Source organism: Coregonus lavaretus (genome assembly GCF_964263955.1).
Source record: "Coregonus lavaretus genome assembly, contig: HAP1_SCAFFOLD_820, whole genome shotgun sequence".
Classification (NCBI taxonomy): Eukaryota; Metazoa; Chordata; class Actinopteri; order Salmoniformes; family Salmonidae; genus Coregonus; species Coregonus lavaretus.
The window spans coordinates 1-27,835 of record NW_028164333.1 but is presented as its reverse complement, the minus strand read 5'-3'; the positions used below and the strand labels follow the sequence as shown (position 1 = coordinate 27,835).

The 27,835-nt window shown below is 43.5% G+C and overlaps 1 protein-coding gene across 1 annotated transcript; it reads right to left on the bottom strand.

Annotated features, from left to right (window-relative positions):
* Positions 1-1,366: 1,366 nt before the first annotated feature.
* On the bottom strand, positions 1,367-23,546 carry LOC311117136 (hatching enzyme 1.2-like; the record flags this gene model as incomplete). The annotated part of the gene is made up of 2 exons (XM_084192120.1): positions 1,367-2,153; positions 23,383-23,546. 2 exons carry the CDS (start codon positions 23,544-23,546, stop codon positions 1,367-1,369), a joined length of 951 nt encoding a protein of 316 aa, XP_084048246.1.
* Between the last annotated feature and the right edge of the window lie 4,289 nt (positions 23,547-27,835).

Genomic DNA, 27,835 nt, shown 5'->3' with positions numbered 1-27,835 from the left:
TGCCGACTAGAACTAGGCTACCAGCAGGCTAGATCCAGGCTACCAGCAGGTTAGAACCAGGCTACCAGCAGGCTAGATACAGGCTACCAGCAGGCTAGAACCAGGCTACCAGCAGTCTAGAACCAGGCTAACAGCAGTCTAGAACCAGACTAGAACCAGGCTACCAGCAGGTTAGATCCAGGCTACCAGCAGGTTAGAACCAGGCTACCAGCAGGCTAGATACAGGCTACCAGCAGGCTAGAACCAGGGTACCAGCAGGCTAGAACCAGGGTACCAGCAGTCTAGAACCAGGCTACCAGCAGGCTAGATCCAGGCTACCAGCAGGCTAGAACCAGGCTACCAGCAGTTTAGAACCAGGCTAGAACTAGGCTACCAGCAGGCTAGAACCAGGCTACCAGCAGTCTTGAACCAGGCTAACAGCAGTCTAGATCCAGGCTAACAGCAGTCTAGAACCAGACTAGAACTAGGCTACCAGCAGGCTAGAACCAGGCTACCAGCAGTCTAGAACCAGGCTACCAGCAGGTTAGAACCAGGCTACCAGCAGGCTAGATACAGGCTACCAGCAGGCTAGAACCAGGCTACCAGCAGTCTAGAACCAGGCTAACAGCAGTCTAGAACCAGGCTAACAGCAGTCTAGAATCAGACTAGAACTAGGCTACCAGCAGGCTAGAACCAGGCTACCAGCAGTCTAGAACCAGGCTAACAGCAGTCTAGAACCAGACTAGAACCAGGCTACCAGCAGGTTAGAACCAGGCTACCAGCAGGCTAGATACAGGCTACCAGCAGGCTAGAACCAGGCTACCAGCAGTCTTGAACCAGGCTACCAGCAGTCTAGAACCAGGCTAATAGCAGTCTAGAACCAGACTAGAACTAGGCTACCAGCAGTCTTGAACCAGGCTACCAGCAGTCTTGAACCAGGCTACCAGCAGTCTAGAACCAGGCTAATAGCAGTCTAGAACCAGACTAGAACTAGGCTACCAGCAGTCTTGAACCAGGCTACCAGCAGTCTAGAACCAGGCTACCAGCAGTCTAGAACCAGGCTACCAGCAGGCTAGACCCAGGCTACCAGCAGGCTAGAAGCATGCTACCAGCAACTTAGAGAAACATCGGAGGAAACATGTCGACATAAATACAGCACCGTAGTGTCATCAGAAAAATAAGATTCAATCATGTTGTTTCAAATGCTTTTATTTCTATGTTTCAAAGTGATACAGAAAACCACATTGTGCTGAGAACCTGTGAGTTATTGTGAATAAGACTCTAAATACTGTGCTGATGATTTGAATGTACAGGACACTGGATAATGTGTCAGATGTATTGTAGACATCTTCACCAGACTCTCCTCCTATGACTTGATGTCTTCCTCTTAGCAGCCGTAGAGTCGGTTGATCCTCAGGATTTCAGTGGTGGACAGCCCCTGTCTCTGGCCGATGGACACGTTGGGGTCGGGGATGGGGGTGATGGAGTCCTTTCCATTGATGGAGAAGGCTGTTTTTCCATAGTGCATGACAGAGCTGTAGTCATAGGGAGTGTTCAGGTTGTTGGTGTTTTGTTTATCAAAGTTATAGGCCATGCTAGAATCGATATTACTCCAGTTGATCCTGACGTACTGGTCCCGGTCGCTCCTGGTTTGCTCGTGCTGGAAGCCCAGAGCGTGGAGGGTCTCGTGCTGAATGATGCCGAGAAAGATGCAGCCGACGCTGTTAACAGAGACCGTCTGTTTGCCTCCAATTCTCCCGAGAGAGGAGTAGCAGCCGTTCAAACTCTCATAGCTGATGTAGTCATTCTGGTTTCCACGTGGCACAAAGCGAATGCAGGACTTGCTGTGGAACGACTGGACGGCGTCCTTAATCTTCTGTCTGTCGGAGGGAGTGAATCTACTGTCTTCTATTATGTAGGGCACTTCAACATATCCGTTAGAGACTTTGTGCCACAGGCAGCTGTTTCCTCCATGCATGCACTGCATGGCGTTTCTGGTTCTTGGTACCACCAGGTCTCCCTCCATCAGCATCTCATCAGAGCCGTTATTAGCGGTCAGAATTCTCTCAGTGATGTCTACAGCCTCAAAGTGGTGTATCCAGATGGCTGGTCCACTGTGGCCCATTTGGGCCTGAGAGAGGCACAGTACCAGCAGCAGGATGGCTTTGCTCCATCTTCAGGGTGGAGATCCTCTAGATGGCTTCTTGGATCTGGCAGTGGAGATACTCCAGATGGCTTCTTGGATCTGGCAGTGGAGATACTCTAGATGGCTTCTTGGATCTGGCAGTGGAGATCCTCTAGATGGCTTCTTGGATCTGGCAGTGGAGATACTCTAGATGGCTTCTTGGATCTGGCAGTGGAGATACTCTAGATGGCTTCTTGGATCTGGCAGTGGAGATACTCTAGATGGCTTCTTGGATCTGGCAGTGGAGATACTCTAGATGGCTTCTTGGATCTGGCAGTGGAGATACTCTAGATGGCTTCTTGGATCTGGCAGTGGAGATCCTCTAGATGGCTTCTTGGATCTGGCAGTGGAGATACTCTAGATGGCTTCTTGGATCTGGCAGTGGAGATACTCTAGATGGCTTCTTGGATCTGGCAGTGGAGATACTCTAGATGGCTTCTTGGATCTGGCAGTGGAGATCCTCTAGATGGCTTCTTGGATCTGGCAGTGGAGATCCTCTAGATGGCTTCTTGGATCTGGCAGTGGAGATCCTCTAGATGGCTTCTTGGATCTGGCAGTGGAGATACTCTAGATGGCTTCTTGGATCTGGCAGTGGAGATCCTCTAGATGGCTTCTTGGATCTGGCAGTGGAGATCCTCTAGATGGCTTCTTGGATCTGGCAGTGGAGATCCTCTAGATGGCTTCTTGGATCTGGCAGTGGAGATACTCTAGATGGCTTCTTGGATCTGGCAGTGGAGATACTCTAGATGGCTTCTTGGATCTGGCAGTGGAGATCCTCTAGATGGCTTCTTGGATCTGGCAGTGGAGATACTCTAGATGGCTTCTTGGATCTGGCAGTGGAGATACTCTAGATGGCTTCTTGGATCTGGCAGTGGAGATCCTCTAGATGGCTTCTTGGTCCTAGAGATGCTTTGGAGAGGCTCCTTGGCACTGAGTCTTGATGTGTGATTCTGTCTGGTCAGTCCTGGGCTTTTATACAGTCCTCTACAGGTGTGTCTGCAGGAGGGTTAAGGGTTGGGGTCCATGTTGTTAGTTCTAAATAAACTTCTGAAGGGAGGACTCCACCTACAAATGACACAAGGACTCATTTACTAGGCTGGACTCATTTACTAGGCTGGAGTCCATTAGGACTACTGGAAAGACACACACAGAGGGCCGGCTCCAGGCATAAGCAACATAAGCGGTCGCTTAGGGTCCTGGGCGCTAGGGGGGCCCGACCCAAAACATGTAATCATATATACAAACTTTTGAAGGTAGTGTGTGTATATATATATATATATATATATATATATATATATATATATATATATATATATATATATATATATATATATATATATACAGTGGGGGAAAAAAGTATTTAGTCAGCCACCAATTGTGCAAGTTCTCCCACTTAAAAAGATGAGAGAGGCCTGTAATTTTCATCATAGGTACACGTCAACTATGACAGACAAAATGAGGAAAAAAAATTCAGAAAATCACATTGTAGGATTTTTTATGAATTTATTTGCAAATTATGGTGGAAAATAAGTATTTGGTCAATAACAAAAGTTTCTCAATACTTTGTTATATACCCTTTGTTGGCAATGACACAGGTCAAACGTTTTCTGTAAGTCTTCACAAGGTTTTCACACACTATTTTGGCCCATTCCTCCACGCAGATCTCCTCTAGAGCAGTGATGTTTTGGTGCTGTCGCTGGGCAACACGGACTTTCAACTCCCTCAAATATTTTCTATGGGGTTGAGATCTGGAGACTGGCTAGGCCACTCCAGGACCTTGAAATGCTTCTTACGAAGCCACTCCTTCGTTGCCCGGGCAGTGTGTTTGGGATCATTGTCATGCTGAAAGACCCAGTCACGTTTCATCTTCAATGCCCTTGCTGATGGAAGGAGGTTTTCACTCAAAATCTCACGATACATGGCCCCATTCATTCTTTCCTTTACACGGATCAGTCGTCCTGGTCCCTTTGCAGAAAAACAGCCCCAAAGCATGATGTTTCCACCCCCATGCTTCACAGTAAGTATGGTGTTCTTTGGATGCAACTCAGCATTCTTTGTCCTCCAAACACGACGAGTTGAGTTTTTACCAAAAAGTTATATTTTGGTTTCATCTGACCATATGACATTCTCCCAATCCTCTTCTGGATCATCCAAATGCACTCTAGCAAACTTCAGACGGGCCTGGACATGTACTGGCTTAAGCAGGGGGACATGTCTTGCACTGCAGGATTTGAGTCCCTGGTGGCGTAGTGTGTTACTGATGGTAGGCTTTGTTACTTTGGTCCCAGCTCTCTGCAGGTCATTCACTAGGTCCCCCCGTGTGGTTCTGGGATTTTTGCTCACCGTTCTTGTGATCATTTTGACCCCACGGGGTGAGATCTTGCGTGGAGCCCCAGATCGAGGGAGATTATCAGTGGTCTTGTATGTCTTCCATTTCCTAATAATTGCTCCCACAGTTGATTTCTTCAAACCAAGCTGCTTACCTATTGCAGATTCAGTCTTCCCAGCCTGGTGCAGGTCTACAATTTTGTTTCTGGTGTCCTTTGACAGCTCTTTGGTCTTGACCATAGTGGAGTTTGGAGTGTGACTGTTTGAGGTTGTGGACAGGTGTCTTTTATACTGATAACAAGTTCAAACAGGTGCCATTAATACAGGTAACGAGTGGAGGACAGAGGAGCCTCTTAAAGAAGAAGTTACAGGTCTGCGAGAGCCAGATATCTTGCTTTTTTGTAGGTGACCAAATACTTATTTTCCACCATAATTTGCAAATATATTCATTAAAAATCCTATAATGTGATTTTCTGGATTTTTTTTTCTCAATTTGTCTGTCATAGTTGACGTGTACCTATGATGAAAATTACAGGCCTCTCTCATCTTTTTAAGTGGGAGAACTTGGTGGCTGACTAAATACTTTTTTCCCCCACTGTATGTAGGATAGACTATTGCGCAACACCCAACGGTATTCCTATGAATTATTCTGGATATAATGACAACAAATTACATAGCCTAGTGGGCTTATTCACAATATGACCTGGTAATGAAATAACATGACAAATACATTTTGTTTTCCATGTTACACCTGCAATTTTAAACAATACAAGGGGCTTGAAGTAGCCTACTTGAATTTGAATTTGGAGCTCAGAAATTCAAGTACTCAAATAGGTCTACCTTGAAAATCTGACATTTCCTCAATTTGGTGCTTGAAAAGTCATTTTAATTATTGTAGCCAATTTATAAGTTCTCTTGCTGAGATTCAAATGGTGAGATTAATGCTACCACTATTCATGGATTTATTAAGTGTGTCTGCGTCGGCCACATAGGTACAGAGAAATCGCCATGCATGCATCCAATCTATTTAGTCAGGCAATGTCCACATTATTCTCACCTATTTTAGAATGTAATAATATTTGGCATATCAATGCATTGGCAAAGGCATTTTTGTTTTTAATTCTTAGTGGTAATGGCCGACTTTTAACACTTTTTGCATGCTTTTTAGGGTGTGTGGGGTTCTATATTAGACCCTATATGTATAATTATATAAATTGTGACCCACCTCCTGGATTCGGTCCTATGTAGCAACATTGGAAATTGTGTTTTTTACATCGGATAAAAGTAGAGAGCTAGAAAATTGTATATTATACACTGTAGTTGAGGAACAATGGGAAAGTAATTCTGATTTGAAAGTTGATAAACTTGTAACCCCACTTTTGAGAAAATGGTCCGTGAATGTTTTGGTACACCTACTGGGGAGCTGTTCTTTGTGTACACCCATTCAGCATCGTTCACACCCTCTTAAGCCCACCCATCTCTTTAAGGATTCACAGTGTAGTAAACAACCAAAGATTTCAAGACTAAAAGTGGTGAAAGTAGAAGCAAAAAGTAGTAAAAATACATTTGATCTAGTCTGACTTTGATGCAGGTCATGTTGTTCTTCATATTACCATCTCTGGTAAACACACACTACATCAAATACAATCAAAGTTTATTTGTCACATGCACAGGACACAGAAGGTGTAAACGGTACAGTGAAATGGTTACTTGCATAGTGTCTTTTGTTTAGACATGTAGCTAGCTAGCTAGCTAAACAATGAACCATAATCCCAACTCTAATGCTGTGTTAAAAACAACTGGGAACTCTGAATAAAATTAGCTCAGACTGGGAAAAATCGATTTGAACAGTCATCCAACTTGAATTCCAACTCAGGAACTCTGGCCTCTTTCTAGAGCTACGACTTTCCGACGTGAAGATCACTGACGTCATGATTTGACCTCGTATTTTTCCGACGTCCCAGTTGTTTTGAACGCAGCAATATCTGCACAAACAATAGTACTCAAGTATAAACACCATGGGACCACACAGCTGTCATACCGCTCAGGAAGGAAACGCATTCTGTCTCCTAGAGATGAACGTACTTTGGTGCGAAAAGTGCGAATCAATCCCAGAGCAACAGGAAAGGACCTTGTGAAGATGCTGGAGGAAACAGCTACAAAAGTCTCCCAGAGCAGCCATGGACAAGGTTCAGAGTAGTTATCTTGGCTCGCTGCAGGAGCTGGGAGATCTACTGAGGAAGAGAGCTGATTCGCTGAAGAGCCTCAAGATCTGACCCGCCATCACCATCACCCTTCAATCAACATTGTCATACCTAACTATCACTATTATACTGGATCACCCCATCATCTACTCAGGTGAGACCATGGCCAGTATGTTACCAACCATGAAATTATTGATGGCGAATTGATGGTTCAATTCATAAACGGTGCGTACATTCTATAATTTACTCATATTCATTTACATTTTAGTCATTTAGCAGACGCTCTTATCCAGAGCGACTTACAGTTAGTAGGTGCATACATTATTATTATTAAATTTTTTTATACTGGCCCCCCGTGGGAATCGAACCCACAACCTTGGCGTTGCAAACGCCATGCTCTACCAACTGAGCTACATCCCTGCCGGCCATTCCCTCCCCTACCCTGGACGACGCTGGGTCAATTGTGCGCCGCCCCATGGGTCTCCCGGCTGCAGCCGGCTACGACAGAGCCTGGATTCCATCAATATTATGTTATCAAATCAAAATCAAAGTTTATTTGGCATATATACAGGATACAGTGTGGTGTATATGGGAATATGACATTGCATTTTACCATGTACTATTGAAGTAACAATTTGTTTTATGTTTTCCCACACAGTTCTAACAACTCCCACAGACGTGGCCTCGTCCCTCCTGTCCCACTACCAACCAAGCAAGAGTTTCTCCAGGAGTGTAAAGGGCTTGGAAGGAAACTTTTGTTCATACAGAATGGCAGACATTACACTCGTTACAAGTATGTTCCCTTTTCCTGCAGAAACCACTTGAAGTCGGGATGTCCCTCCTACCATTTCATTCGGTCTTTCGTTTATCCATCAACTCCTGGCTGAACTCTACGTCACAGGCTTTTCTAGTGTTAACTATGGAATGCCGTTTGGGTCTTTGCGTGTCAAAAAAAGATACACGTCAAATAACACTATTTGACGAGTCAAATTAGCTTTTAATTTGACACTTCAAATAATACAATTCTATTATAGAATATTGTGTGTTGTGAATTTGCATGTGCAAGCCAAGCGCCACCACTACGATCAGTAGCACTGTCAAAGCTGGACAAAAAAAAAGAAGTCTGCAAACAAGCACACACCGGCCACCAACGATGTGTTTACGTTGGTAATAATGCATTATTTGTTCGACCGAATGGGAAAATGTCTGTGTGAGCATTTGAAATAAGATCAGGATCAAACGCGCAGAATCAGAAATGTTTGCAAATATCTTTGATACAGATGTTATTAGCAACTTCTGGGGTAGCTAGCTAGCTTTAGCTTGGTAACGTTACCTAGCCAGCACCAATGCAACTAATGTTAGCCTGAAAACAATGACCAATAGAAACTGCAGTCATTTTCAATATTCTTAGCAATGATTTAGGAATCCATGTGAGTAAGTATTAGCTAGGTAGCCACTTGAACTTGAAATTTAACTTAAGTTCATGAAAATAACTAGCTAGCCAGCTACTTAACACTGTTGCCCAAAGCTAATGTTATAAGCAGCCAGTAAACTTCATCTGGCTGGTGAGGCTTGTCACCGGCAGTGTTGCCAACTCCTCAGTAAGGAAAGTAGCTATTGGCTGTCCTAAAAGTCGCTAAATGACGTCATCACCTAATTTGCATGATTGGCCATGTGCATGTAATTGTGATGGACGCTGTAGGAGAGACAAAAAGTGAGTAAACAGCTGCGCGAGGACTGGGCCGCCAGTGAGTGCTTTGGGACGGGGGTGGGGCCCGCAGCACCCGCTGCTCGTTGAGAAGAGTAAGAACGATACGTGCTTTCATGTCAGAGTCTCCAATAACACCAGAAAAAGTTGCTAGATTTGACGCTAGTCGCTTTATTTAAAATGTGTCGCTAGATGGGTCTGAATACTGGCTAAATATAGTGACAAAGTCGCTAAGTTGGCAACACTGGTCACCGGCAGTATTGCCAACTCCTCAGTAAGGAAAGTAGCTATTGGTGGTCCTAAAAGTCGCTAAATGCCGTCATCATCTAATTTGCATAATTGGCCATGTGCATGTAATTGTGATGGACGCTGTAGGAGAGAGGAATAATGTCGTGGGAGAGACAAAAAGTCAGTAAAAAACACCCTAAATATGTTTTGAACTACAAATTAACTTTCTTCTGTCGATTCTTGTTTTTTTTTATGTCACAATTCCAACCCTCCTCCTTTATCCGGGCTTGGGACCGGAAAAAGTGACCCAAAATACACACTCTGGCGGAGTTACTTCGTTTTTTATTTTATTTTGTTTTTTAGTTTAGTTTGGTTTGGTTTTTAACCTTATGGTCCACTTAGGCAAGTGATCTGAAAACACTTATTTTGGAAGGTGGATTTTTTTAGTATTTATAGCCACAGTTATTAATTGTACTGCGCAAGAAGTCCAAGATGCTGGACATCATTATATCTGCAGCTGAGAAGTTTTTGGGCCTCCAAGACTTCACGGCAGAAGCCCTGCAAGGTCTACTGTTGCCAGAAAATGTTCCGCCCTCACAGGATCCTTCTGAGCCTGTGAATGGACCTGATTAGAACAGACAAGCTGATTTAGTTCAATTTTAATTTAGTTATTGATAGTTTGTATGATTTTTTAGAAATACTGTTTACACTGAACAACCATATAAACGCAACATGTCAAGTGTTGGTCCCATGTTTCTTGAGGTGAAATAAAAGATCCCAGAAATGTTCCAGACACAAACTTATTTCTAAAATGTTGTGCACAAATTTGTTTACATCCCTGTTAGTGAGCATTTCTCCTTTGCCAAGATAATCCATCCACCTGACAGGTGTGGCATATCATGAAGCTGATTAAATAGCATGATCATCATTACACAGGTGCACCTTGTGCTGGGGACAAGAGTAGCTGAGGAGGTGCTTGGCAGCATCTAATGGGGATCCCTAACAAATACAAAAATGCCACTCTAAAATGTGCAGTTTTTTCACACAACACAATGCCACAGATGTCTCAAGTTTTGAGGGAGCATGCAATTGGCATGCTGACTGCAGGAATGTCCACCAGAGCTGTTGCCAGAGAATGTTAGGTTAATTTCTCAACCATTAGCTGCCTCCAATGTTGTTTTAGAGAATTTTGCAGTATGCCCATCCAGCCTCACAGCTGCTGACCACCGTGTATGGTGTTGTGTGGGTGTGCGGTTTGCTGATGTCAATGTTGTGAACAGAGTGCCCCATGGTGGTTATGGAATGGGATGGCATAAGCTACAGACAACTAACACGATTGCTTTTTATCGATGGCAGTTTGAATGCACAGAGATGCAATGACAAGATCCTGAGGCCCATTGTCCTGCCATTAATCCACCTCCATCACCTCGTGTTTCAGCATGTCGCAAGGATCTGTACACAATTGAACATCCTGAAAATGTCCCAATTCTTCCATGGCCTGCATACTCACAAGACATGTCACCCTTTGAGCATGTTTGGGATGGTCTGGATTGACGTGTACCACAGCTTGTTCCAGTTCCCACAAATATCCAGGAATTTTGCACAGCCATTGAAGAGGAGTGGGACAACATTCCACAGTCCACAATCAACAGCCTGATTAACTTTATGCAAAGGAGAAGTGTCCCGGAGGAGGCAGCAGCAGCTACCCACTTCTCCAGTGCTTCATTTGTAAATTGGGCGGTGCCGGAACCAAAAGTGAGCCCGAGAGGAGGGTGACCTGGGGGGCTCTGAGGTACCAGAACGGATAAAAACATCCTTTATAACAAAGCATTGCATGCATTATCAATGGCTTTCGCGTACGGGCATAGAGCAGTGGTGTGGAGCCGCTTGCAGAAGTTACACACATGGAGTACATTTTTTGTAGCCTAGAGTCCGTGAAAAATGTGTTATTTTTATAAATGGATTTCATGCAATTCTACATCATTTTAGATGACGAGCCTTTTGAAAAATACTTTTTGATTTGCACTTTTCGCACTAAAGTACGTTCATCTCTAGGAGACAGAACGCGTCTCCTTCCTGAGCGGTATGATGGCTGTGTGGTCCCATGGTGTATATACTTGCGTATTATTGTTTGTACAGATGAACGTGGTACCTTTCAGGCGTTTGGAAATTGCTCCCAAGGATGAACCAGACTTGTAGAGGTCTACCATTTTTCTTCCGAGGTCTTGGCTGATTTCTTTTGATTTTCCCATGATGTCAAGCAAAGAGGCACTGAGTTTGAAGGAAGGTCTTGAAATACATCCACAGGTACACCTCCAATTGACTCAAATGATGTCAATTAGCTTATCAGAAGCTTCTAAAGCATTACATACTTTTCTGGAATTTTCCAAGTTGTTTAAAGGAGAGAGATAGCAGGAGAGTTGGCTAGAGACGGCATGCTCAAGAGTTTTGAAAAGAAAAGAAAGAAGGGATACTGGTCTGTAGTTGTTGACATCGGAGGGATCGAGTGTAGGTTTTTTGAGGAGGGGTGCAACTCTCGCTCTCTTGAAGACGGAAGGGACATGGCCAGCGGTCAAGGATGAGTTGATGAGCGAGGTGAGGTAAGGGAGAAGGTCTCCGGAAATGGTCTGGAGAAGAGAGGAGGGGATAGGGTCAAGCGGGCAGGTTGCAAGATTTCATCTGGAGAGAGAGGGGAGAAAGAAGTCAAAGCATAGGGTAGGTTTAGTGTGATTAGGACTAGTGGTGTCATTTGACTTAATAAATGAGGATTAGATGTCGTCAACCTTCTTTTCAAAATGGTTGACGAAGTCATCCACAGAGAGGGAGAAGGGAGGGGGAGGAGGAGGAGAATTAAGCAGGGAGGAGAAGGTGGCAAAGAGCTTCCTAGGGTTAGAGGCAGAGGCTTGAAATTTAGAGTGGTAGAAAGTGGCTTTAGCATCGGAAACAGAGGAAGAGACTGTAGAGCGTAGGGAGTGAAAAGATGACAGGTCCGCAGGGAGTCTACTTTTCCTCCATTTCCGCTCGGCTGCCCGGAGCCCTCTTCTGTGAGCTCGCAATGAGTCGTCAAGCCACGGAGCAGGAGGGGAGAACCGAGCCGGCTGGGAGGATAGGGGACATAGAGAGTCAAAAGATGCAGAAAGGGAGGAGAGGAGGGTTGAGGAGGCAGAATCAGGAGATCGGAGGGAGAAGGATTTAGCAGCGGGAAGAGATGATAGGATGGAAGAGGAGAGAGTAGCGGGAGAGAGAGAGCGAAGGTTGCGACAGCACATTACCATCTGAGTAGGGGCAGAGTGAGTAGTGTTGGAGGAGAGCGAGAGAGAAAAGGATACAGTGTAGTGGTCGGAGACTTGGAGGGGAGTTGCAGTGAGGTTAGTAGAAGAACAGCATCTAGTAAAGATGAGGTCAAGCGTATTGCCTGCCTTGTGAGTAGGGGGGGACGGTGAGAGGGTGAGGTCAAAAGAGGAAAGGAGTGGAAAGAAGGAGGCAGAGAGAAATGAGTCAAAGGCAGACGTAGGGAGGTTAAAGTCACCCAGAACTGTGAGTGGTGAGCCATCCTCAGGAAAGGAACTTATCAAGGCGTCAAGCTCATTGATGAACTCTCCAAGGGAACCTGGAGGGCGATAAATGACAAGGATGTTAAGCTTGAATGGGCTAGTGACTGTGACAGCATGGAATTCAAATGAGGAGATGGGTCAGGGGAAAAAGAGAGAATGTCCACTTGGGAGGGATGAGGATTCCTGTGCCACCGCGGCGCTGACCAGATGCTCTCGGGGTATGCGAGAACACATGATCAGACGAGGAAAGAGCAGTAGGAGTAGCAGTGTTTTCTGTGGTAATCCATGTTTCCGTCAGCGCCAAGAAGTCGAGGGACTGGAGGGTAGCATAGGCTGAGATGAACTCTGCCTTGTTGGCCGCAGAACGGCAGTTCCAGAGGCTGCCGGAGACCTGGAACTCCACGTGGGTCGTGCCAGGGACCACCAGATTAGAGTGGCAGCAGCCACGCGGTGTGAAGCGTTTGTACGGCCTGTGCAGAGAGGAGAGAACAGGGATAGACAGACACATAGTTGACAGGCTACAGAAAAGGCTACAATAATGCAAATGATATCGGAATGAAATTAACTAAACATTACATTTACATTTACATTTTAGTCATTTAGCAGACGCTCTTATCCAGAGCGACTTACAGGAGCAATTAGGGTTAAGTGCCTTGCTCAAGGGCACATTTACGTCATTTAGCAGACGCTCTTAAACAGAGCGACTCACAAATTGGTGCATTCACCCTATAGGCAGTGGGATAACCACTTTACAATTTTTTTTTTTTGGGGGGGGGGGTAGAAGGATTACTTTATCCTATCCCAGGTATTCCTTAAAGAGGTGGGGTTTCAAATGTCTCCGGAAGGTGGTGAGTGACTCCGCTGTCCTGGCGTCGTGAGGGAGCTTGTTCCACCATTGGGGTGCCAGAGCAGCGAACAGTTTTGACTGGGCTGAGCGGGAACTATGCTTCCGCAGAGGAAGGGGAGCCAGCAGGCCAGAGGTGGATGAACGCAATGCCCTCGTTTGGGTGTAGGGACTGATCAAAGCCTGAAGGTACAGAGGTGCCGTTCCCCTCACTGCTCCATAGGCAAGCACCATGGTCTTGTAGCGGATGCGAGCTTCAACTGGAAGCCAGTGGAGTGTGTGGAGGAGGGGGGTGACGTGAGAAAACTTGGGAAGGTTGAACACCAGACGGGCTGCGGCATTCATCTGGGACATCTGGGAAACATCTGGGAAACATCTGGGAAAGCGAGAGAGCGGGGCCTCCCTCACTTACGTTTCACTGAAACACTCAAATATAACTCTCCCAACTTCCACTTTAGAAATTATAATTGTTGTAAACTACAGTGGTTCAATGTTTTCTAGGAATAGACTCTAACTTAGTTTATTCAGCTAGCTAACTTGGTACAGTATTCTTCCGTGAAAACCACCCAGGCACCGTATCCTATGACGCCATAGCTAACTAGCATGCTAGTTTCCAATAACACTGTTTAGCACCAATACTCGGTTACAACAAACTACCAATAGTGTGTTAACACGCTAAATGCTAAACACTGTTTGTGAGCATGACTGGGCATGGGGCAGGTCAATGGCCAGTGATCTTGACCCTTGACCTTGACGGTATGGCCAAGGCTCCCCTGGGAGTCCTCAATCGATTGGAGGTCAACAAACAGACATCGTGAAGGCAACCACCCAAAGGTCAAGGGTCACATTCTACAACCCCTATGAACAGAAATACAGATCATACAGGTTGATGAGTGTGCTCCAAGGGAGCTCCAGGTAGTTAAGGTTTCATTTCCCATGACTGCTCTTGCTATTACAGTTCCCCTAGCCTGTACATAATCCCATTCATATCTGGTAGTGTAATAGTACAATCAATATAATTCATATGTTGAAGCATAAAAATGAATACAATCTAAAATATTAATATCAGTCTAAAGACATTTGATAGCAAGCTAATTATTTTGAATCAAATAAATATTAATATTATGGAAAGATTATCAATATATCATCCAAAGATGATCAAGAACATGTGAACTCAACAAGGCCTATGCGTAACAGCAATTGCGCTGTGTTCCACACACTCCTTTAACTGTTAGAAATACATTTGCATGTTTTATTTTTGCCAGAAATCACAGCGTGTGTGTGTGTGTGTGTTCACACAGCCTCCCCTGTTAACGATGGCAGCACCTGACTGATTCCAGGCTGGGGTTCTGATCTTTCCTCTTTTAAGCAGCGACACACTGAGTTACAGACATTCAGGCAGAGAAACCCTTTCTAGAAGTGAAGTCTCTCTTCATAGATGATCTAATATTTCCAGGGGCAGTGAAGTGTCACTCTCTCTCTCTCTCTCTGTCTCTCTCTCTCTCTCTCTCTCTCTCTCTCTCTCATTTGTCCTTTATTCTTCTGAGCGACAGCTACAAACAGGCATCATCTCGTCGGGTTATCAAGCCACGCTTCTTCCCTTCAGTTCGGGATGCGATCCACACTACTTATGAGACACTTGTCCCGATTTGAACCTTGTCGCCTTTCAAATATGGCGGCCGCTGTGATCAAAGTCACCCTCTCCCCGCCTCTTTAAAACAGCAGAACACTCTGAGAAACAAAAGATGCGGTGGCGCGTTGAGAAAATAGGCTTTTGGTGTCTCGTCGTCGTACTAATTAAACTTTTTGAAGGGAAAAGAACAGCAGAAGCTCAGCAAACAAGTTTCACTCAGCAGGACATATAGACCTGTAGACGCTGAGGTCACTACAGAGAAATTAGGATGTATCAGCTAATGTCCACCCACTCTACCACCACCATCACTATCTCAATCTCTCTGACATGCATTTTATACTGTTTATTTCACTTTTGTTTATTATCTATTTCACTTGCTTTGGCAATGGAAACATGTTTCCCATGCCAATAAAGCCCTTTGAATTGAAAGAGAGAGAGAGAGAGAGAGAGAGAGAGAGAGAGAGAGAGAGAGAGAGAGAGAGAGAGAGAGAGAGAGAGAGAGAGAGAGAGAGAGAGAGAGAGAGAGAGAGAGAGAGAGAGAGAGAGAGAGAGAGAGAGAGAGAGAGAGAGAGGAGGGTGTTAGAGGAGGGAGGAGCTTCAACTAAGGAAGACAGATCATTTCAGAAACACCCTGCTGTCAAACGAGTAGCTGACAGACAAGCTGTTGTGGACCTGTGCTAGCTGGTAGTATAGTCAAGTAACTTTAACAGTATAGTAATGAAGATACTCTATGTTATCTCCTGCTGTCTCCTCTCAGGTGAGTTCTGTCTGTCTGCCTGTCTGCCTTCCTGTCTGTCTGTATCAGTTTCTATACTACTGTCTGGATCATATAGTACAGAAGGTATAAGATATGTATTTGTCTGTAAGGAGCAAGAAAGATTTACAGTTCTGAGTAGGGTTGAAGTAAGATTTGTGCAGGGTTAAAGTAAGAAAGGCAGGGTTAAAGGAAGATGTGTTAAAGTATGATTTGCACGGTTAAAGTATGATTTGTAGATGGTTTAAGTAAGATTTGTGCTTGGTTAAAGTATGATTTCTGCAGGGTTAAAGTAAGATTTATGCGGGGTTAAAGTAAGATTTTAGCAGGTTAATGTATATCTCACAGGTCATCAGTTGTGACTGTACTGTGTGTTTCTGTTTGACAGCTCTGTGTGTTGTGGAGTCAGCTGTCATTAATGTGAAGGATGTGGTGGGAGGACAAGTCACTGTGGGCTGCTCATTCACATTGGCAGGGAACACCATCAAACGCTTCTGCAAGGGGACATGTTCTGATGAAGACATTCTGGTTCAAACTAATGGGAGAAAGAATGTATCTCAAGGTAGATACAGTATAGAAGACAACAGAGATGGAGTCTTCTATGTGACCATCAAGAACCTGAAGATGTCAGACTCTGGGACCTACTGGTGTGGAGTGGACAGATTTATAAAGGACACATACCAAGAGGTGCATCTCATAGTTACAGATGGTAAGTTAACAAGAGTTAACACTCTGTGGTATTTCACCCTGTAGATATGGGAGTTTATCAAAATTGGATTTGTTTTCGAAGTCTTTGTGGGTGTGTGTAATCTGAGGGAAACATGTGTCTCTGTCATAATGTGAGGTGTAGGTGGGGTTGAAGTCAGGCGCAGGACACCGAGGCTTAGTCCAAAATGTTTACTAAAGTCCAAAAATTGAACAAAGTACAAACACTATGCACGGCCACAAAACAAACAAGGTGGCGACTAAGCGCAATTACGCACACACAAGCGTAATTAAAAAAATACACAAAACACGACACGAAACACAAGACGACTGGCGAAAACAACACACAACTAATCCATACAAACACAGGGAACTTATAGGACAAGTAATCAATGCAACGGACAGACAAAAGCAATCGCACATGAAACATCCAACGGTGGCAGCTAGTACTCCGGGGACGGCGAACGCCTTTGCCTGCCCGAACCAGGAGGAGGAGCAGTCTCGGCCGAAACCGTGACAGTCTCTAATATGGTCATACATTTGGCAGGAGGTTAGGAAGTGCAGCTCAGTTTCATCCTCATTTTGTGGGCAGTGTGCACATAGCCTGTCTTCTCTTGAGAGCCAGGTCTGGCTATGGTGTCCTTTCTCAATAGCAAGGCTACAGTGGTTCCTCATTTATATGTTGCGTCATAAATCAGTATAGCGTGCTGTTCTAATTCTACTTTGCATGCATTATTTGGTGTTTTATGTTGTACACAGAGGATGTTTTTGCAAAATTCTGCATGCAGAGTCTCAATGTGTTGTTTGTCCCATTTTGTGAATTCTTGGTTGGTGAGCGGACCCCAGACCTCACAACCATAAAGGTGAGATTAGTAGAAGAACAGCATCTAGTAAAGATGAGGTCATGCGCATTGCCTGCCTTGTGAGTAGGGGGGGACGGTGTGAGGGTGAGGTCAAAAGAGGAAAGGAGTGGAAAGAAGGAGGCAGAGAGAAATGAGTCAAAGGCAGACGTAGGGAGGTTAAAGACACCTAGAACTGTGAAGATTTTTTCTTCAACGAGGCGGTCGCGATGGATATCCTACAGACACCCGACAAGGCCCAGATCCCCGTCATTCGCGTGAGGAAGAGACGGAGATATCGCGGACGCAGATCCAGGTGCCTTGTAAGGATCCGACGGCGAGCGAGTAAACTGCCTCTCCCATCAATCCTATTAGCCAACGTTCAAGCTTTTGAGAATAAAATGGACGATTTAAGATTACGGTTATCCTACCAACGAGACATTAAAAACTGTAATATCTTATGTTTCACGGAGTCGTGGCTGAAAGACAACAATGATAACATTCAGCTAGCAGGCTATACGCTACATCGGCAGGACAGAACGTCTGACTCTGGTAAGACAAGGGGTGGCGGTCTCTGTATATTTGTAAACAACAGCTGGTGCACAAAATCAAATACTAAGGAAGTCTCGAGGTTTTGCTCGCCTGAGGTAGAGTATCTTATGATAAGCTGTAGACCACACTATTTACCAAGAGAGTTTTCATCTATATTTTTCATAGCTGTCTATTTACCACCACAAACCAATGCTGGCATTAAGATTGCACTGAATGAGTTGTACAAGGCCATTAATCAACAGGAAAACGCTCATCCAGATGCAGCGCTCCTAGTGGCCGGGGACTTTAATGCAGGGAAACTTAAATCCGTTCTACCTAATTTCTACCAGCATGTTAAATGTGCAAGCAGAGGGAAAAAAACTCTAGACCACCTTTACTCCACACACAGAGACGCATACAAAGCTCTCCAAGAATCCCAGAAAAGTGCTAAAAATAGCCCACATTAAAATATGTAGACTAAGAAACAAGGTTCATGAAATCGATAACTTGCTAGTAACAGATAACATTCATATACTGACTATCTCTGAAACTCACTTAGATGATACAGTGGTAGCAATACATGGTTTCAACATCTTCAGAAAAGACAGGAATTCCAATGGTGGAGGTGTTGCCATTTATGTTCAGATTCATGTTCCTGTAAAGCTTAGAGAGGATATCATGTCAAATGCTGTTGAAGTAATATGGCTACAGATTCACCTGCCTCACCTAAAGCCCATTCTTGTGGGAAGCTGCTGTAGACCACCAAGTGCTAACAGTCAGTATCTGGATGATTTGTGTGAAATGCTTGATAATGTATGTGATATCAACAGAGAGGTACATTTTCTGGGAGACTTAAATATTGACTGGCTTTCATCAAGCTGTCCACTTTAGAAAAAGCTTCAAACTCTAACCAGTACCTGCAACCTGGTTCAGGTTATCAGTCAACCTACCAGGGTATTCACAAACAGCCCTAAATAAGATCTGGTGCAACCAATTCTTCAAATGGCAAACCTGATCATCTTTCAAAGAAACTTGAAACTGCATGGTTTCAGTTTGTCGGCTTCAAATGTATTCCTTTTGTTACTCATTCCAATTCAGCAGTTTTCACTACCACTTTAACAAAACGTTTAAAATGTTGCTAAATATCCCCTCACAAAACCCTGTTGTTGCTAGGTTGCGTGCTGGTCCCATAACACATTAGATGAATGTTGGATGAATGTAAAATGGATATTGGTTGGGTGTATAATAGAGTTACTGTCAGAAATCAATGTGTAGTATTTTATTACTGCAATGGATATGTATTTATAGATATAAAGATCGGTTTCAAAATAAGATTATCTTCCTCAGCCTACTCCATGTGACCTTGAAGTCAGCATCAAGAGATCAGGATGGTAAGAGACAGCATAAACAGATCAGCATGGTAAGAGACAGCATCTAGAGATCAGGACGGTAAGAGACAGCATCTAGATATCAAGACAGTAAGAGACAGCATCTAGAGATCAGGACGGTAAGAGACAGCATCTAGAGATCAGGACGGTAAGACACAGCATCAAGAGATCAGGACGGTAAGAGACAGCATCTAGAGATCATGACGGTAAGAGACAGCATCAAGAGATCAGGACATAAGAGACAGCATCAGGAGATCAGGATGGTAAGAGACAGCATCACGAGATCAGGACGGTAAGAGACAGCATCAAGAGATCAGGACAGTAAGAGACAGCATCTAGAGATCAGGACGGTAAGAGACAGCATCAACAGATCAGGACGGTAAGAGACAGCATCAAGAGATCAGGACAGTAAGAGACAGCATCTAGAGATCAGGACGGTAAGAGACAGCATCAACAGATCAGGACGGTAAGAGACAGCATCTAGAGGTCAGGACGGTAAGAGACAGCATCTAGAGATCAAGACGGTAAAAGACAGCATCAACAGATCAGGACGGTAAGAGACAGCATCTAGACATCAGGACGGTAAGAGACAGCATCTAGAGATCAGGATGGTAAGAGACCTCATCTAGAGAGCAGGACAGTGAGAGACAGCATCAAGAGATCAGGACGGTAAGAGACAGCATCAACAGATCAGGACGGTAAGAGACAGCATCTAGACATCAGGACGGTAAGAGACAGCATCTAGAGATCAGGATGGTAAGAGACCTCATCTAGAGAGCAGGACAGTGAGAGACAGCATCAAGAGATCAGGACGGTAAGAGACAGCATCAACAGATCAGGACGGTAAGAGACAGCATCTAGACATCAGGACGGTAAGAGACAGCATCAAGAGATCAGGACGGTAAGAGACAGCATCAACAGATCAGGATGGTAAGAGACAGCATCTAGAGATAAGAACGGTAAGAGACAGCATCTAGAGATCAAGGCGGTAAGAGACAGCATCAACAGATCAGGATGGTAAGAGACAGCATCTAGCGATCAGGACAGTAAGAGACAGCATCTAGAGATCAAGGCGGTAAGAGACAGCATCAACAGATCAGGATGGTAAGAGACAGCATCAACAGATCAGGACGGTAAGAGACAGCATCAGTAGATCAGAACGCTAGCTCTGCTGACGGGGCGAGAACCAGTAAGTCGTCTAGGTAGGCTAGTAGCCTTATTCCCTGACGAAGCAACGGTTCTATTGCCGCCTCCACACATTTGGAAAACGTGCGAGGTGCCAGGGCGTACCTGAATGGCATCCTCGCGAACTCGTACGCCACCCCTTGAAAGGCGAAACGCAGAAACTTCCTGTGACGCGGCTGCACCGGCACATGAAAGACGCGCCCTTTATGTCTATGCTTGTACAAAAGTCTCCCGTCTGGACACATTCCAGTATACGTTTTGTCGATAGCATTCGGAAGGGCCGTTTGGCTACGCTCTCGTTGAGAACGCGTAGATCCAATATTGGCCTCATTCCCCCCGTCTTTTTGGGCACCAGGAAAATAGGGCGAATATAACCCCCTGTTCCTTTGCTCCCGGGGAACTACTGTGACCAAAAGTTCCGTAATCTCTGTAACGAGAGCGGCGACTTTTTCCGGCGTTTTCATCACGGTCCGATGAAATTGGATGGCATAACCCTTCTCCAGCGTCTGGTCTACCCAGCGGGAGAGGGTACAGCTTCGTCGCCACTCCCAATAATGCTGAGAAAACGGAAGAGCGCGAAGCTGTGGTGCATTCAGTAGGAAGGACCTGACATTCAATACCGACTTGCACACTCTTGCCTGCATCTAGCTTATCTAGGGTGTAATCATTAGTCCAACGAGAGTTTAAATTGGACAAATTCAGGTATTTTTATCCCTGTTTCGTTTGCTTCCGTTTAACATTTTTCAACAGAATCGGCGGAATGAATTCACCCCTCATCACGTGTAAACACAGTCAGTGTTGCCATGTTCGCGGTTTTCCTGTGAAATTGGGCTACTTTGAAAACAATGTTGCGGGTGAAAATGTATTGGTTGCGGGTTGCGGGTTTGTGTAGCCTACCTGGAGCTGGCAAATCAACGTAATAAATAGCCTATAACTTCTGTTTATTGTTGTAGCCTTGTGTTATTATGAACACATTAGATTGGCGGTAACAGTAGTCAGATTAGGCTACAGGTAAAACAAATTCAAAAAAATAAACACTGGCTGTTGTTGACAAGCATATTCAGTTCAAATACAGTGGGGAAAAAACGTTTTTAGTCAGCCACCAATTGTGCATGTTCTCCCACTGAAAAAGATGAGAGAGGCCTGTAATTTTCATCATAGGTACACGTCAACTATGACAGACAAAATGAGGAGTCTGTAAGTCTTCACAAGGTTTTCACACACTGTTGCTGGTATTTTGGCCCATTCCTCCATGCAGATCTCCTCTAGAGCAGTGATGTTTTGGGGCTGTCGCTGGGCAACACGGACTTTCAACTCCCTCCAAAGAATTTCTATGGGGTTGAGATCTGGAGACTGGCTAGGCCACTCCAGGACCTTGAAATGCTTCTTACGGCTTTAAGGAGTAACCGTCAAGCCAATTGTGCCTCTCTGACCACTTCACAACATCAGACAGTTCTGGGGTTCAAATTGTATTTGTTTACTTTCAAATACTTTAAGTGTTTGGGTGAGATGGGTGAGGTTTGCACTTTTGGGACTATAACATTGGTTCCATTGCACCAGGCAAGCTTAATAAGTAGGCAAGCATAGTTTACGTTTTTGATATATGGCAGTACAAGCACGTCCCATGGTTCTGGAATACAGAATCATTTCAGAATCATTGAAATTACACTGACAGACAGCAACACAAGGACCCCTATGGGTTTAGAAGGATGGGAAGTACACGGAAGCAATTGTCACTGTTTACTGCCTCCAACTAGTTATTTTTTGTGAAATAATTCTGTTTATTATTCAATAACAAAGGAGAAACAACAAAGAACAACAGCAACAAAGTGAAATGTTCAACTGAGCTACATATTCGTCGCCAAACCCACTGGCTCCAGGTCATCTATAAATCACTGCTAGGCAAATCCCCGCCTTATCGTAGCTCTTTGGTCAACATAGCAACACCCACCCGTAGTCTGCGCTCCAGCAGGTATATCTCACTGGTCATGCCCAAAGCCAACACCTCCTTTGGCCGCCATTCCTTCCAGTTCTCTGCTGCCAATAACTGGAACGAACTGCAAAAATCTCTGAAGCTGGAGACTCTTATCTCCCTCACTAACTTTAAGCATCAGTTGTCAGAGCAGCTTACTGATCACTGCACCTGTACACAGCCCAATCTGTAATTAGCCCACCCAACTACCTCATCCCCATATTGTTATATATTTTGCTCATTTGCACCCCCGTATCTCTATTTGCACATCATTTTATGCACATCTATCACTCCAGTGTTAATACTAAATTGTAATTATTTTGCACTATGGCCTATTTATTGCCTTACCTCCATAACTTATTACATTTGTAAACACTGTATATAGATTTTCTATTGTGTTATTGACTTTTGGGGTGTTTTGTTTACCCCATATGTAACTCTGTGTTGTTGTTGTTTTTATCGCACTGCTTTGCTTTATCTTGGCCAGGTCGCAGTTGTAAATGAGAACTTGTTCTCAACTGGCCTACCTGGTTAAATAATGGTGAAAAAAAAAAATATATATATATACATATAAACAAACTCAACCTCATCACACTACTCAACCTCCCCATTGACTCATTTAGCCTACTTGGGGAACAGTGCATACAGTGCAATGAAATAGATGCATAATACACGATTCAAAGGTATTTTCCAGATTTCTTACCACTTTCTTTCCCTCTGGCCTCCATTGGTTTAGTCACCGTAATGCTTTAGTCACCGTAATGCTTTAGTCACCGTAATGCTTTAGTCAACGCAATGCTTTAGTCACCGTAATTCTTTAGTCACCGTAATGCTTTAGTCACCGTAATGCTGCCATCCTACAAGGGGTTTTCCCACTGGCTATAAGGTGAATGCACCAATTTGTAAGTCGCTCTGGATAAGAGCGTCTGCTAAATGACGTAAATGTAAATGTAAAACCCCTTTAGTCTTTAGTCACAAGCCTCTAGGAATTAGCCTCAATCCACTGGATTCATTGTATTCTAAATTACTCTGTATAAAAGTGTATGCTAAGTAGCATACCTCTCCTCTCCACTCTTTTGCACTTTAATGTAGAACAAGCAACCATATACATTTTAAATGACCCAGGTTGAGGTGACCAGGGTCCTCTGTGAGATTGGGGAAGAGGTGGAGAGAGGAGTACAGGATGCATTGGTATGCAGCGCAAGTGTGGCGTACATGACAATGTCAAAGTCAACGTCAACACATTTAAATGAGAGAGATAGAGAAAAGGGTTCGGCAGCTCGCTGACAAATGGGACAATAAACTAAGTCTATTTATTAATAAGTAATGTGACATGAGCCCTGACCTCTCGTGATCCTCATTGCTGCTGTTGTCATGATCTGAGTCGCTGTCCCCCTCTGCCCCAGCTTCCTGTGAAGGCCCTGCCTCTTCCTCCTCTGGCTGGGACGTCACAGGCTCCTCTTGGGCCTTTCCCTTCTTCCCCTTGGCTGGAGACACAATAGATATCATCCTGACTAACTTACCCTCTAAATACACCTCAGCTGTCTTCAACCAGGATCTCAGCGATCACTGCCTTATTGCCTGCGTCCGTAACGGGTCCGTGGTCAAACGACCACCCCTCATCACTGTCAAACGCTCCCTAAAACACTTTAGCGAGCAGGCCTCCCTAATTGACCTGGCCCAGGTATCCTGGATGGATATAGATCTCATTCCGTCAGTAGAGGATGCCTGGTTGTTCCTTAAAAGTAATTTCCTCTCAATCTTAAATAAACATGCCCCATTCAAAAAATACAGAACTAAGAACAGATATAGCTATAAACTGTGGAGGAGTGAAGTCTGCGACAGCCAAAAGTCGGACACTGACGTGATTTTCCTACAGCAAGGCTCAGATCAACATTTCAGTTCTAATCTTTAGGAACAATGGCTTCTTTATAATGTGGAAATAAACATGTATCTAACCCCCATATCACACACTGAAATCATAATCTAATATTATGTGTGTACATCGTATAATTACTATAATAAGACCATCCTCTATAGAAGAGGCTATAATAAGACCATCCTCTATAGAAGAGGCTATAAGACCATCCTCTATAGAAGAGACTATAATAAGACCATTCTCTATAGAAGAGACTATAATAAGACCATCCTCTATAGAAGAACCTATAATAAGACCATCCTCTATAGAAGAGACTATAATAAGACCATCCTCTATAGAAGAGACTATAATAAGACCATCCTCTATAGAAGAGACTATAATAAGACCATGCTCTATAGAAGAGGCTATAATAAGACCATTCTCTATAGAAGAGACTATAATAAGACCATTCTCTATAGAAGAGACTATAATAAGACCATCCTCTATAGAAGAGACTATAATAAGACCATTCTCTATAGAAGAGACTATAATAAGACCATCCTCTATAGAAGAGACTATAATAAGACCATGCTCTATAGAAGAGGCTATAATAAGACCATTCTCTATAGAAGAGACTATAATAAGACCATTCTCTATAGAAGAGACTATAATAAGACCATCCTCTATAGAAGAGACTATAATAAGACCATTCTCTATAGAAGAGGCTATAAGACCATCCTCTATAGAAGAGACTATAATAAGACCATTCTCTATAGAATAGACTATAATAAGACCATCCTCTATAGAAGAGGCTATAAGACCATTCTCTATAGAAGAGGCTATAATAAGACCATCCTCTATAGAAGAGACTATAATAAAACCATTCTCTATAGAAGAGACTATAATAAGACCATTCTCTATAGAAGAGGCTATAAGACCATTCTCTATAGAAGAGACTATAATAAGACCATCCTCTATAGAAGAGGCTATAATAAGACCATCCTCTATAGAAGAGGCTATAAGACCATTCTCTATAGAATAGACTATAATAAGACCATTCTCTATAGAATAGACTATAATAAGACCATCCTCTATAGAAGAGACTATAATAAGACCATTCTCTATAGAAGAGGCTATACAGTGCCTTTGGAAAAGTATTCAGAACCCTTTACCTTTTCCACATTTTGTTATGTTACTGCCTTATTCTAAAATCGATTAAATAAACAGAAAATCCTCATCAATCTACACACAATAACCCATAATGACAAAGTGAAAACATGTTTTTAGATATGTTTGTACATTTATTCAACCTAAAAAACAGAAATACCTTATTTCCATAAGTATTCAGATCCTTTGCTATGAGACTCGAAATTGAGTTCAGGTGCATCCTGTTTCCATTGATCATCCTTGAGATGTTTCTACAACTTGATTGGAGTCCACCTGTGGTAAATTCAATTGATTGGACATGATTTGGAAAGGCAAACACCTGTCTATATAAGTCCCACAGTTGACAGTGCATGTCAGAGCAAAAACCAAGCCAGGAGGTTGAAGGAATTGTCTGTAGAGCTCCGAGACAGGATTGTGTCGAGGCACAGATCTGGGGAAGGGTACCAAAACATTTCTGCAGCATTGAAGGTCCCCAAGAATACAGTGGCCTACATCATTCTTAAATGGAAGAAGTTTGGAACCACCAAGACTCTTCCTAGAGCTGGCCGCCCGGCCAAACTGAGCAATCGGGGGAGAAGGGCCTTGGTCAGGGAGGTGACCAAGAACCCGATGGTCACTCTGACAGAGCTCTAGAGTTCCTGTGTAGAGATGGGAGAACCTTCCAGAAGGACAACCATCTCTACAGCACTCCACCAATCAGGCCTTTATGGTAGAGTGGCCAGACGAAAACACTCCTCAGTAAAAGGAACATGACAGCCCGCTTGGAGTTTTCCAAAAGGCACATAAAGACTCTCAGACCATGAGAAACAAGATTCTCTGGTCTGATGAAACCAATATTGAACTCTTTGGCCTGAATGCCAAGCGTCTCATCTGGAGGAAACCTGGCACCATCCCTACAGTGAAGCATGGTGGTAGCAGAATCATGCTGTGGGGATGTTTTTCAGCGGCAGGGACTGGGAGACTAGTCAGGATCGAGGGAAAGATGAACGGAGCAAAGTACAGAGAGATCCTTGATGAAATCTGCTCCAGAGCGCTCAGGACTTCAGACTGGGACGAAGGTTCACCTTCCAACAGGACAACAACCCTAAGCACATAGCCAAGACAACACAGGAGTGGCTTCGGGACAAGTCTCTGAATGTCCTTGAGTGGCCCAGCCAGAGCCCGGACTTGAACTAGATCGAACATCTCTGGAGAGACCTGAAAATAGCTGTGCAGCAACGTTCCCCATCCAACCTGACAGAGCTTGAGAGGATCTGCAGAGAAGAATGGGAGAAACTCCCCAAATACAGGTGTGCCAAGCTTGTAGCGTCATATCCAAGAAGACTCTAGGCTGTAATCGCTGCCAAAGGTGCTTCAACAAAGTAGTGATTAAAGGGTCTCAATACTTATCTAAATGTAATATTTCAGTAATTGTATTTTTAATGAATTAGCAAACATTTCTAAAAACCTGTTTTTGCTTTGTCATGAATGGATATTGTGTGTAGATTGATGAGGGTAAAAAAAACGATTTGATCAACTTTAGAATATGGCTGTAACGTAACATAATGTGGAAAAAGTCAAGGGGTCTGAATACTTTCCGAAGGCACTGTAAGACCATCCTCTATAGAAGAGGCTATAAGACCATTCTCTATAGAAGAGGCTATAATAAGACCATCCTCTATAGAAGAGGCTATAAGACCATCCTCTATAGAAGAGACTATAATAAGACCATTCTCTATAGAAGAGGCTATAATAAGACCATTATCTATAGAAGAGACTATAATAAGACCATTCTCTATAGAAGAGACTATAATAAGACCATTCTCTATAGAAGAGGCTATAATAAGACCATCCTCTATAGAAGAGACTATAATAAGACCATCCTCTATAGAAGAGACTATAAGACCATTCTCTATAGAATAGACTATAATAAGACCATTCTCTATAGAAGAGGCTATAATAAGACCATCCTCTATAGAAGAGACTATAATAAGACCATCCTCTATAGAAGAGGCTATAATAAAACAATCCTCTATAGAAGAGACTATAATAAGACCATCCTCTATAGAAGAGGCTATAAGACCATTCTCTATAGAATAGACTATAATAAGACCATCCTCTATAGAAGAGACTATAATAAGACCATTCTCTATAGAAGAGACTATAATAAGACCATCCTCTATAGAAGAGACTATAATAAGACCATTCTCTATAGAAGAGGCTATAATAAGACCATTCTCTATAGAAGAGACTATAATAAGACCATCCTCTATAGAAGAGGCTATAATAAGACCATCCTCTATAGAAGAGACTATAATAAGACCATCCTCTATAGAAGAGGCTATAATAAGACCATCCTCTATAGAAGAGACTATAATAAGATCATTCTCTATAGAAGAGGCTATAATAAGACCATTCTCTATAGAAGAGACTATAATAAGACCATCCTCTATAGAAGAGGCTATAATAAGACCATTCTCTATAGAAGAGGCTATAAGACCATTCTCTATAGAAGAGACTATAATAAGACCATCCTCTATATAAGAGGCTATAATAAGACCATCCTCTATAGAAGAGACTATAAGACAATTCTCTATAGAAGAGACTATAATAAGACCATTCTCTATAGAAGAGACTATAATAAGACCATTCTCTATAGAAGAGGCTATAATAAGACCATCCTCTATAGAAAAGACTATAATAAAAACCATTCTCTATAGAAGAGACTATAATAAGACCATTCTCTACATCTACTCAATCTCAATACAGCTCCTAGTACCATTCCTTTCCATTA